General features: G+C 36.0%; 1 protein-coding gene and 1 long non-coding RNA gene across 2 annotated transcripts; one reads left to right on the forward strand and one right to left on the reverse strand.

The window, feature by feature from the left end:
- Nucleotides 1–290: 290 nt before the first annotated feature.
- Nucleotides 291–5,874, reverse strand: LOC107279450 (uncharacterized). Its single transcript, XR_001541313.3, has 3 exons — nt 5,477–5,874; nt 5,285–5,338; nt 291–640 (listed from the first exon to the last, which is right to left on the reverse strand). It is a non-coding gene; the product is annotated as an uncharacterized lncRNA (long non-coding RNA).
- An 831-nt stretch (nt 5,875–6,705) lies between these two features.
- On the forward strand, nt 6,706–12,792 carry LOC136354223 (uncharacterized). The gene is made up of 10 exons (XM_066305913.1): nt 6,706–6,755; nt 6,847–6,990; nt 7,069–7,152; nt 7,367–7,510; nt 7,600–7,650; nt 7,742–7,822; nt 8,038–8,181; nt 8,271–8,321; nt 8,410–9,866; nt 9,950–12,792. Exons 1-10 carry the CDS (start codon nt 6,706–6,708, stop codon nt 12,790–12,792), a joined length of 5,049 nt encoding a protein of 1,682 aa, XP_066162010.1.
- Nucleotides 12,793–13,121: the final 329 nt, after the last annotated feature.

The following is a 13,121-nucleotide window of genomic DNA, read 5'->3' on the forward strand; positions in this document are numbered from 1 at the left end:
TATACTAAAAGTCCATTAAACTCCCTACAAACGCTCTTAAGCTGCCACGTGTCTCCCTCAAAACACTCTCAACTTGCCACGTGGCGTAACGAGAGGAATTCAGCACCTCGTAGGGCCCGCACATTATTTCCATAAATATATGTACGTGTACACAAGGCAAGATTTGAAATCTATCTAAAAGCAAAACATGTACTTGTCGTGAACGAACATAGATTAGTTCCATATTTGTGTGTGAGAGGCAATATTCCAAATCTCTCAAAGCAAAACATTCCAAATCTCAAAAAGCAAAATTTAGATCACTAGGAAAGATTATTAATTGCAACAAGGATTAGTTCCATATACATGAGACAATATTCGTAAGGCTTGCATGCATATATATACACCCCGCCAGCATGCGACATTAGTCGATTCCGGAAGAAGTCGATTCCGACGACGGAGCAGAAGAAGTCGATTCCGGCGGACGGAGCAGAAGAAGTCTGCGGCACCTTGCGAATCATCTTTGGCATAAGAAGGTATATCACGCACCCACAAAAGAACACAATCATGACATCATCTAATCATGATCTTGCAGCTAGGAAATAACATATGCATCTATACAGTTTTGTCATCATATTTTCAACAGAAGAAACTAACATTGCACCTACAAAAGAACACAATTACGATATCCTGTATTAGTTAGAGGTACATTATGTTGCATCTATGTATACAATTTTGTCAATTTTTTTTCCAGCACAAAAAAGTAACCTTGCACCTATCAAAGAACACAATTATGAGAGTTTGTATTAATTAGTTCTATAAAATAACATAAACATGTATACGACTCTCTGTCAAATTTGTTTAGTAACTATATGCAGTACTACTCATTTGCAGATAACATGGCACCTAGCAATTTGATTACTGCATTAACACCAAAGAACGATAGGTGGAGAATCAAAGTAAAAGTTATTAGGCTATGGGATGCGGTTAATCCTACAATGGTTGATGAGTTCTATGGTATACATATGATTGTACTAGATGCAGAGGTATGATTGTTGTAAACATGTGATTTAATATATTGTTCTATTATGTAAATACTATTTTTTTGGTGCAGGGCAACTCAATACATGTCTCTATCTCAAAGCAATTGGCGAACCACTTCAGGCCAAAAATTAAGATTAACTCAATATATACTTTTAAAAATTTCAAAGTTATGGAACATGATAAATACCGTGTCCTAAAAAACAATCTGAAAATCCTTTTTTATCATGATACCATAGTAAAAGAGGTAAAATCAAAAAGACAATGTTTCTTGGACTATTACTTCGAGTTTACAGACAGGAAAACATTAAGGAGTAGGTTGAATAAAGATCAACAGTTATCAGGTATGTGCATAATCTTACTTCTTTTAAACATTGTTATTTGTACTAAAGACCTGTTTGTATTTAGATGTGATTGGCTTACTTAGCGGGATGAAGCCAATCGAGCAAAGAATGCTAGGAAAAAACACAAGCAGGGAGAGGGTTTGCAACATGCGTGAAATTGAACTCCTTTTATTAGAGTAAGATTGTTGTCTGCAAATTTAAACCAGCACTAATACTTTCTATGTGGTATATTTTACAAGACTTTATTGCATTTGTAGGGGAGAAAAAGTTAAAATTACTCTATGGGGAGATATTTTAGCAAATATGGTTGACGACGATTTGCTTGGGAAGCAAACTGTGTTCATCGCCACTGGACTTCTGGTTAAAGAATATGAAAGTGATGATGTTATTTTTTTCTAATTTAACGTACTTATAGTTTTAGTAAACTAACGACATTGATCATTTAGAATTATTATCATTTGGAGTAACAAGTTCAACAGAAGTTTTTTTGGATATGGAAATTCCTGCAAGCATGGAAATATTGAGCAGGTGTGCAGTAGTAGCATTTAAATTCATATATATTTGTTGATTTGTCTAAAATTATCTGATGGATTATATTGCATTTTATTTATAGGCATAATGCTGAAAAGGTTTTGCCCACAATGATTGAAGTGGACGCAAGCACTCAAGGAACCATTGAAGAGCAAATGTTCTACAATAGAAAGACATTGAAAGAAATAACAGAATTGCGATATAGTAATATACAACAGAAGGTACATATCCATTCCTATGTTACGTTTATTTTTCATTTGTGTATTTAATGTTGGGAAAAATCTACTTGATGGCTGATGTAATGAGCATTACCTAAATTAAGTGGTACGTTTAGTCGTGAAGTCATCTTTAGTCACTCTTTCAAGCTGATTAGTTAACCAACATTAATTTGTTTTTTATTTAGGAATTTATATGCACAGTCAAAGCTAAAATTGAGGAGATTAAATCAAGAAATTGGTGGTATATGTCTTGCGATAAGTGCTTTTGTGGAACAAGAAAGGAATCAAATGTATACATTTGCAATTCATGCGGAAAGGAAGCAGTGAACCCAAAACCACGGTAAGCATGCTCTTCAAATTTTATTTGACATATTGTAGCAGGTATATTTACCATTAACGGCACATTGTACCAGGTATGTAATAAACCTTGAGATAAGTGACCACACTACTAGGACGACATGTACAATATTTAATGAGGAAGCAGAAAGAATATTTGGTCATAAGTCTGTGTCCACCATGCTGGAGGAACAGAATGGACAAATTGATATGATTCCTGATACAATACGTCAGATATGTGGAAGAATATTGATATTCAGATTGAAGTTGACTAAACGAAATTTAGAAGAGTGTAAGGAAGACTACAAAGTGAACTACACTTTTACACCTAATGAAAAGCTTGAGATGAATTATGTAAATGACAAGGCAGAAGAGGTATGACTATTTGCATTATTCTTTTTTATACATGTTATAGATCTTATATTACAATATAAATATTAATTTGCAGTCAATGTTGAAGTACAACGATGATTATGGCTTCACTGATTTGAAAAAAATATTTTTGTAATGCATATGATATATATATAATTATTTATTGGATGTTCTGTAGTTTGGGCAGCACAATTTTCAGGTAAAAGAAGAGCCAAAAAATGAAAGTAGTGATGATTATGAAATGAACAATCATCGCAAAACAAAGAAAGAGAGATCAAACATGAGATCTACAAAAAGATCAAACAAGGTATGTATAATTGCTTTCTTACATAACAATTCGTAAAGTTGTTTATAGTAGTACACTAATAATGATGTTTTATAGGAACCATACATTACCGATTCTGATGGGAAAACAAATGAAAAGGCAATCACAATCGATGATGATTCCGAAGAATCACTTGATGATTATTTTGATGAAGAATACAATAAAAAGGTTACCCAGGAGAGTACAAAGACAAATCCTTCTAAAAGAAGAGTTACAAGACGCTTTAAAATAGCTAACAAGGTACTTCATTTATTTACTTTCCAAATTCAGTCAATTTAGTTTTCACATAAATTATTTACCATTTCAATATGGCACTATGATATAGGCTAAGAAAGATCTTATATTACAATATAAATATTAATTTGCAGTCAATGTTGAAGTGCAATGATGATTATGGCTTCACTGATTTGCAAAAATCAGAAGATGAGGTAATATATAACAAATAAAAAATATTTTTACAATATATATTATATATATAATTATTTATTGGATGTTCTGTAGTTTGGACAGCACAATTTTCAGGTAAAAGAAGAGCCAAAAAATGAAAGTAGTGATGATTATGAAATGAACAATCATCGCAAAACAAAGAAAGAGAGATCAAACATGAGATGTACAAAAAGATCAAACAAGGTATGTATAATTGCTTTCTTATATAACAATTCGTAAAGTTATTTATAGTACTACACTAATAATGATGTTTTATAGGAACCATACATTACCGATTTTGATGGGAAAACAAATGAAAAGGCAATTACAATCGATGATGATTGTGAAGAATCACTTGATGATTATTTTGATGAAGAATACAATGAAAAGGTTACACAGGAGAGTACAAAGACGAATCCTTCTAAAAGAAGAGTTACAAGACGTTTTAAAACATCTAACAAGGTACTTCATTTATTTTACTTTCCAAATTCACTCAATTTAGTTTTCACATAAATTATTTACCATTTCAATATGGCACTATGATATAGGCTAAGAAAGGAAAATGTTCTGAAATGAAAACTCAGAGAAATAAGGTACAATTCTTACTTTTCTTTCATATACAAAACGATTTGTCAAACTATTACTGACATGTTATATACAATTGATGGGTATTAATAGGAACCATATACTACTGATTGTGAGAAGATAGCAAATGACAAACCAATTTCGCTTGATGATGATTTTGATGAAGAATATAATAAAAATATGGTCATGGCGGACACCAGTACTTCTAAAAGAAAAGTCAGACACTACATAGGACAAACTAACATTGTACTTCATTGAGTTTTACTTTCTATTTAATGTTACCTTTCATGTTTGTCCATTAATGTCAATATGCTATTGTGCAGGTAAGGGGAAAAGGTTGTGGAAAGAAGAGTACAAATATGGGAACTTGCACAAAAAGTGCAATTGAAAATACAATTCAAGATGATGAAGTATTTGATATATTTGTTAAATAAATCATGTATTTTAACATAAAACTTTTTTAATTAACTAACTAAGAACACAAAATTTAGGTGCATGACGGAAAAATTGCTTTAGGAACTGCTAAAAGACCATCAAGGAAATTTATAATTTCAGATAGTGAGGTACTGCATGAGACAATTTATCAAGTTATTAATTAATATATATTTTTTTTGTAACAACTAATTTTTTTCCATAGGATGAGCACAGCAGTAATACAAAGGTGACTGGGGACAGCACCAGCTGTAATAGTAGTAAGGAAGATATAAACAAAGGTCGATGCAATTATAATATTGAGAACATTAAAGTTCACATGAATGAGCAGTCCAGTCGATGCAGATCAACAAGGATTAGAAGACCACCCACCCGATACTCATATTAGGTACAACATATTACTTCTGGGAAAATGTTGGTTGCTTTAGATTTGGTTTGATTAGTAAATTATAATAATATGGTCTTTCGTCTGCAGGTAATTTATCGTCAAGAAGGCCCAAAAGAACCAATTAAAAGGAGGGTTCAGCCAATACTTTTTATTGAAGAATAGTATTATATATGTTCCTATTAATTTTTATGTTCATTAGATATTGTCAGATGTAACGTACAACTTGCACTTGCCAAAGGAATCCTTGGATTACTTTGTTTATTTCTAAGATAGAGAGTTAATAACATTCAATATAAATGCATGCATGTACCTTCAGTACATGTATATGAGTCGATCCCTGCTTGCTTCCTCTACCGTTGATATCCTAAAAGCATATAAAACAAGATCAGTTGATTTAATAATTCTTAATTAATACAAATCCCCAAGCAAGAAACTTAATGATTAAAAAAACTTGATTATGTAAAATGGAAATCAATCAAGAAAGATGAGCTCTCGGGGCTACCTTCGCTCTCAGCCATGCTTGATGTTGCTGCACCTGCTATCCGCACTGCCCCAACACCTGCCATCCCCACTGCCCCATTTCCTACAAATACCACCTCCCATACCAGAGCCAACTAACCGATGGCTAACACTGCTCCTGATCTAGACATCCTGCGGTGGATCTACCAAGGCACTGACTTGGATGCCCTATGGTGGATCTAGCCAACCAGTCTTTCAGCCGTCGCTACCACAAGGCATTCCCTCTCAAATCGGCTCCGATGGATGAGTAGTGGAGGAGAAGGTAGTGATGAGTGAGCTAGATAGATTGGAGAAGAATATATGTTCAGATTCTCCGCCGCCTGGCCTTCGCCCTCATGTGGCCATTCGGGACAGGAAGACAAACGCGACCGCAGCGCAGATATGTGGCCAGGAAGGGCTTGGGAGGAGATAACGATGTGCCTGCAATTTTACACTTTGGTCCTGCAGTGGATTTTAATTTATAAATGAGCCCTCAGTCTATTATCAGTACTTCAGTAATGAAACGTGTTTAGTATTTACCAAAATATAATGAATCTCCTTAGGATGATTGTAAACCTTTGGATGTTCTAAATAAAACCGCATCAAAGGAACTTTCCAAATGTGTAATATTTAAATGGATTTCACAATAATTTAATTAACTTCTGTAAAAATCAGGCAAAAAATATCTAATTAGAAATTTGACAATATATATATGCAATCTATTTTCAAGTACAATAAAAAAAATATACCATCTATTCAGCTTATCATCCGTACCAATAATTTCAATTTTAAAACTGCCAAAAAAAGCCACATTGTTTTTTATATAACCGTACTAAAAGTATTGCAAAATAGAGTTGACCGTACACAGTATTAAGGAATTACATCTTATACATAGAATGGAAACGATACCATTAAAAAGAATGGAAGACAATTGTTCAAGTATAGTAATAATATGGATGGAGTACTAATCCAGGACACATAGGTTCATGGAAACTCCACGGACTCTATATTCCTATATAAATTAATCTTACAACAATGCTGCAATAAACAATCTACTATTCCTTTCTTCCGGAGACACCAGTCAGGTCCCTATCAGTTCTCTCCATCATCTTCCATCACAGTGCAACTTATAGATTTATATTGACAAACACTCACATATGCAGTTGATACTTTATATTTTTTGACATTTGATTCGCAGTTGATACTTGCACAACAAAAATATAGGAAAACACGATGCAGAGTGGAAATCACCCTACGGATGATGGCAGTCCAACACAGGACAGGTAAGAATCACCCTAAATACCTTAATCGTTTGTGATTGACTCCTGCAAACTGCGACAATTATGAACTGATTTTCATATCCAATTTTAACAGTTCAAACTTGACTGCTCGAGCCAATTCAAAGGAATTATCGCGGTTAGCAAGATCGAAAAGGAAAAGAAAACTAGACCTGAGAAGGAGCGGATCTCCATCGACCAAAAATTACTCCAGTGCGGATGAAACAAATGCTCTTCAAAGGTAAACACTCAAGTTATCATCACAATTACTAAAAAGGAAATGCGTCATATTTAACAAGGATATGCCAACATTTACCAGGAAAAGAAAACTTGATGAAAAAAGGACTGGGTTTCAAATGAGCAACAATGAGTCAAGCGCAGACACAGGAAATCCCCTGCAAAGGTAAAATTATAGGCGAAGAATACAATTACCTATGAAGGTCCTGTATTTAATAACAATTTATTTCAACCGCAACAATTATGAGCTGATTTTCAGATCCAAGTTTAACAGTTCAAGCGTATGTATTTAATAACAATTAATTTCCGAATAGGCACAATACATCAGAATCAGTCAAAAAAAGTAGTTATCTCCCTGTTTTGACATCCAATTTTCACAGCTCAAACTTCACTGCTGAAGTAAACTCAACGGAACTCGCACGCTTATCAAGACTGAACAGGAAAAGGAAACTTGACCTTAGAAGAAGCGGATCTACATTGAACAACAGTTCGACCTGTTCAAATCCAGCAAATCACATTGAAAGGTAAACATACAGAAAATCAAAAAAATTGTTAGAAAGGAAATTTTTCCTTATTTAAGAATAAACACTGACTGTGATATGAATAAAATCAGGTCTAGAAAAGAAAAATATCAGATCCCATCAACCAACATGGAAACGAATAGGTATGTTAACCACATTATAAAAATGATATCGTCATTCAGTTTATTTTTAAATCACTTTTTTCTTTTATGAAAAAAAATATTTGTCTTCCAGTCTCAAGATGAATGATCGAGTAAGTAAGGAAGGAAACATTATAAGGAATAAGGTTGCTGATACAGGAAATCCCCTGCAAAGGTAAAATTATAAGCAAAGAATACAATTACCTATGAAGGTCCTGTATTTAATAACAATTTATTTCAACCGCAACAATTATGAACTGATTTTCATATCCAAGTTTAACAGTTCAAGCGTATGTATTTAATAACAATTAATTTCCGAATAGGTACAATACATCAGAATCAGTCAAAAAAAAGTTGTTATCTCCCTGTTTTGACATCCAATTTTCACAGCTCAAACTTCACTGCTGAAGTAAACTCAACGGAACTCGCACGCTTATCAAGACTGAACAGGAAAAGGAAACTTGACCTTAGAAGAAGCGGATCTACATTGAATAACAGTTCGACCTGTTCAAATCCAGCAAATCACATTGAAAGGTAAACATACAGAAAATCAACACCATTGTTAGAAAGGAAATTTTTCCTTATTCAACAATAAACACTGACTGTGATATGAATAAAATCAGGTCTAGAAAAGAAAAATATCAGATCCCATCAACCAACATGGAAACGAATAGGTATGTTAACCACATTATAAAAATGATATCGTCATTCAGTTTATTTTTAAATCACTTTTTTTTTATGAAAAAAATATTTGTCTTCCAGTCTCAAGATGAATGATCGAGTAAGTAAGGAAGGAAACATTACAACGAATAAGGTTGCTGTACCACCAAGGAAGAAGAAAAAATCAAGCGTGAAAGAATGGAATTTTGGCAAGCCTACATGCACATGTCAACACTGTGGTGCACTTTTCTGGTATGAAGAAAGAACTCGTGGCAAAGGAAAAGGGCCACCTTCTTTTAGCTTATGCTGCAAACAGGGCAAGGTTGACTTACCTACACTAAAGAAACCACCTACTTACCTTTCAAATCTGATGTGCAAAGAAAAAGGAAAGAGATCGAGGAACTACATGGACAATATCAGAGTATATAACTCCATGTTTGCATTTACCTCCATGGGAGGAAAAGTTGACAGAGAGATAAACAATGGGTCTGGACCATATGTTTTCCGCATGAATGGCCAGAACTACCACCGAATAGGTACTCTACTGCCTGAAGAAGGCGATAAACCTCGCTGGGCGCAACTTTACATCTATGACACTGAGAACGAAGTCAAAAACAGAATTGACGCATCAACATCATCCCATAATAGAGAATCAATAGATTCACACATTGTCTTAGGCCTAAAGAACATGCTGGACAGAGAAAACGTACTAGCACAGACATTCAGAATAGCAAGAGATAGATTCAAAGAAGGTGACTATCATAATGTAAGCCTACGACTTATAAGGAAGCGTGGTGGAGATGGCAGGCAGCATAACATGCCATCGGCATCGGAAGTGGCAGCACTGATTGTTAATGACACGAGTGAGAACCAAAAAGGACGTGACATAATTGTTCATTATAAAGACACAGGGCCCAGAAGAATATCAGAAAACCATCCAAAATTCATGGCAATGCAGTACCCGTTGCTATTTCCCTATGGAGAAGATGGCTTCACAAACAAAATATTGTACAGAGATAACCATGGATCCAAATGCAAGAGAAAACATTTGACCATGTTGGAGTACTATGCTTATCGCATACAACAGCGCAAAAATCAATGTATGCACTTGCTAATGTGTGAAAAATTGACGTTGCAGTTCATTGTTGATGCACTAGCGTGCATAATCCAATATAGGCTGGACTGGATAAGAAAACATCAAGGGAATCTTAGAACTGAACTGTATGCTGGCTTGCAGGATGCAATTGAAAGGGGTGACACAAGAGCTGAACAGGTTGGAAAAAGGATACTACTTCCTTCATCTTTCACAGGCAGCCCAAGATACAAGGCACAAAACTACCAAGATGCTATGGCAATATGTCGTTGGGCAGGATACCCAGACCTGTTTGTCACTTTCACGTGCAACGCTGCTTGGCCAGAGATACAAAATATGCTAGATGAAATAGGAGTTCAGAAACCATCAGATAGACCTGACATTGTTGACCGAGTATTCCATATAAAATTGAGGGAATTGATGACAGACATAAAGGACAAGCAATACTTTGGAAAGACTCTTGCAAGTAAAAATCCTAAACCCGCATATTCATTAGTTCGAATTTATTTAATTTTAAAAAGGAACTAACAATTGTCCATCTTAATGCAGTTATATACACAATTGAGTTCCAAAAGAGGGGACTTCCACATGCCCATATACTAATCTTCCTTGACAAGAAAGACAAATGCCCAGACGCTTCAGAGATCGATAGAATAATAAGTGCAGAGATCCCAGACAAGGAAGAAGACCGCGAAGGATTTGAAGCTGTGGAAAATTTCATGATGCACGGTCCATGTGGAGAGGAAAAGTCAAATTCACCATGCATGATAGAGAACAAATGCATCAGAAATTTCCCCAAGAAATTCCACAGTGAAACAACCGTGGATGAGGATGGATTCCCAACATACAGAAGAAGAGACAATGGCAGGTACATAGAGAAAGGAAACGTTAAGCTAGACAACAGATATGTAGTCCCTTACAATAGAGACTTGCTGGTAAAGTACCAAGCACACATAAATGTCGAGCGGTGCAATCGATCTAAGTCAATCAAATACCTTTTCAAGTACATGCATAAAGGCGACGACCAAGCAACAGCCCTAATCGAATCTGATCATGACGAGATCAAGAAGTACCTGGAATGCACGTACATATCAGGACATGACGCATGTTGGCGAATATTCCAATTTGAGATGCACTATCGATATCCATCTGTTGAGAGGCTACCATTCCACCTGGAGAATGAACAGCAAGTTATTTTCCCAGACTCGGCAGACTTAAGGAAGATTGTAAGAAAAGAAAGAATAGGAGTCACTAAATTTACACAGTGGATGGAAACAAACAAGATCAATGATGAAGCAAGGGACTTCACTTATGCTGAATTCCCATCAAAATGGGTATGGAAGAACAAACTAAAACAGTGGAACAAGCGGAAAAAAGGAAAAATGATTGGTAGGATCTACTATGCACATCCAGCAAGCGGAGATAAATACTACCTAAGGATGCTACTGAACACAGTGAAAGGACCCAGAACATTCGAAGAAATCAGAACTGTAGATGGAGTTGTACACCCATCATTCAAATCAGCTTGCGAAGCATTAGGATTTCTTGACGATGACAGGGAGTGGGTTGAATGCATCCGAGAGGCATCCAACTACGCATCAGGGAACCAACTACGACATCTTTTCACAACAATTTTATGTCACTGTGAGGTAACTGATCCGAAGAGAATATGGGAAAGCTGTTGGGAGGATCTAGGTGAAGACATAGAATACAAACAGAGAAAAAATCTCAACTATCCTACGCTTCGCCTAACAGAGCAACAAAAAAAGGGACATGCTCTGATAGAAATAGAAAAGCTGATGAGACAAGCTGGAAAAACACTTGAGGAATACCCTGATATAGAGCTACCAAAATGTGCTGAACTACGGGAACTTGGAAACAGACTTCTGAATGAAGAAATGAGCTATGACAAAGACAAGCAGAAAGAGGAACATGATAGCATATTTGGTAAACTTAATGCAGAACAAAAGGTAGCATTTGATTCAATAATAGAGTCAACCAACAAGGGGTTGGGAAAACTAATGTTTGTCGATGGCTACGGTGGAACAGGAAAGACTTACCTGTGGAGAGCTATCACAACCAAACTACGTTCAGAAGGAAAGATAGTACTCACGGTTGCATCATGTGGTATAGCAGCCTTACTTCTTCATGGGGGGAGAACAGCTCACTCAAGATTCCACATCCCACTAATTGTTACAGAAGAGTCAACATGTGACATCAAACAAGGATCGCACCTGGCGGAACTACTTAAAAAAACATCACTCATACTGTGGGACGAGGCTCCAATGGCAAACAGAATTTGCTTCGAGGCGCTAGACAGAAGTCTAAGGGACATACTAAGGTCCAAGGGTGAAGATAACAGCACAAAGCCATTCGGCGGTATGACTGTGGTTCTAGGAGGAGACTTCCGCCAGATTCTTCCTGTTGTGCGAAAGGGAAGACGCACGCAAATAGTAAATGCATCAATAAAACGGTCCTACCTATGGCAGCACTTCCACATCTTCAAACTTACAAGGAACATGCGCCTGAGCTGCATCTCAAGAGATGAAGACGAGCAAAAAAGGACTGCAGATTTCGCACAATGGATTGTGAACATTGGTGATGGCAAAACAACATCAGCGGATGGAGAGGAATGGATAGAAATACCTGATGACCTGATACTGAAGAAAGGAGGTGATCCAAAGGAAGAAATTGTGAAGAGCATATATCCAAACTTGGTACAGAATTATAAGAAACGAGATTTCTTAGAACAGCGAGCAATTCTATGCCCAAGAAATGAGACAGCGAGGGAAATTAATGAATTTATAATGAACATGATAGAAGGAGAGGAGATAACATATCTGAGCTGCGACACTGTATGCAAAGCAACAACTAATGACAGTGAAACCGATGTCCTATATCCAACAGAATTTCTAAATAGTCTAAACTTCCCTGGAATGCCAAACCATGTGCTGAAACTGAAACTAGGCCTTCCAGTGATGCTACTGCGAAACATTAACCAAAGTTCAGGGTTATGTAATGGTACACGAATGACCATTACTCAGCTCGGGAAAAGATTCATTGAAGCACAGATCATAACAGGAACACATGTAGGAGAAAAGGTATATATCCCTAGAATAATAATGACGCCAACAGAGTCAGGATGGCCCTTCTTGCTAAAAAGAAGACAATATCCACTCAGTGTGTGCTTCGCTATGACCATCAATAAAAGCCAAGGACAGTCTCTAAACATGGTAGGACTATATCTGCCTAAGCAAGTATTCACGCATGGGCAGCTCTACGTAGCGTTCTCCAGAGTTACAAGACGAGATGGGCTACGGATAATGCTAGATGACAATGAAAGCCCAGGTGAACATATGGTCAGGAACATAGTGTACAAAGAGATTTTCTAGAAGGTATTATATCATTCTCATTCATCTATATTGATCATACAAACTATGTTGCAAACTACTCATGGGTACCTTATCATTGTAAATATTCATTGCAGCTGCTTTATTCCTGCTTCTCTCCAGTACAACATTGATTGTGCTACAACATACTCTAGCGAAAGGCTGCAATTCAAAATTACCATTTACAGTGAGTATTTTTACCAGCTGAAATAGGATGATATTTCAAACATTATATCTTCCTTTCACAAACAATATATTTCATCTTTGTACTATATTCAATAATTACTACCTCTGTTTTCAAATGAATGACGTTGATTAGTGCAATTTTGAAC

This window comes from Oryza sativa, chromosome 11 (assembly GCF_034140825.1).
Source record: "Oryza sativa Japonica Group chromosome 11, ASM3414082v1".
Taxonomy (NCBI): domain Eukaryota; kingdom Viridiplantae; phylum Streptophyta; class Magnoliopsida; order Poales; family Poaceae; genus Oryza; species Oryza sativa.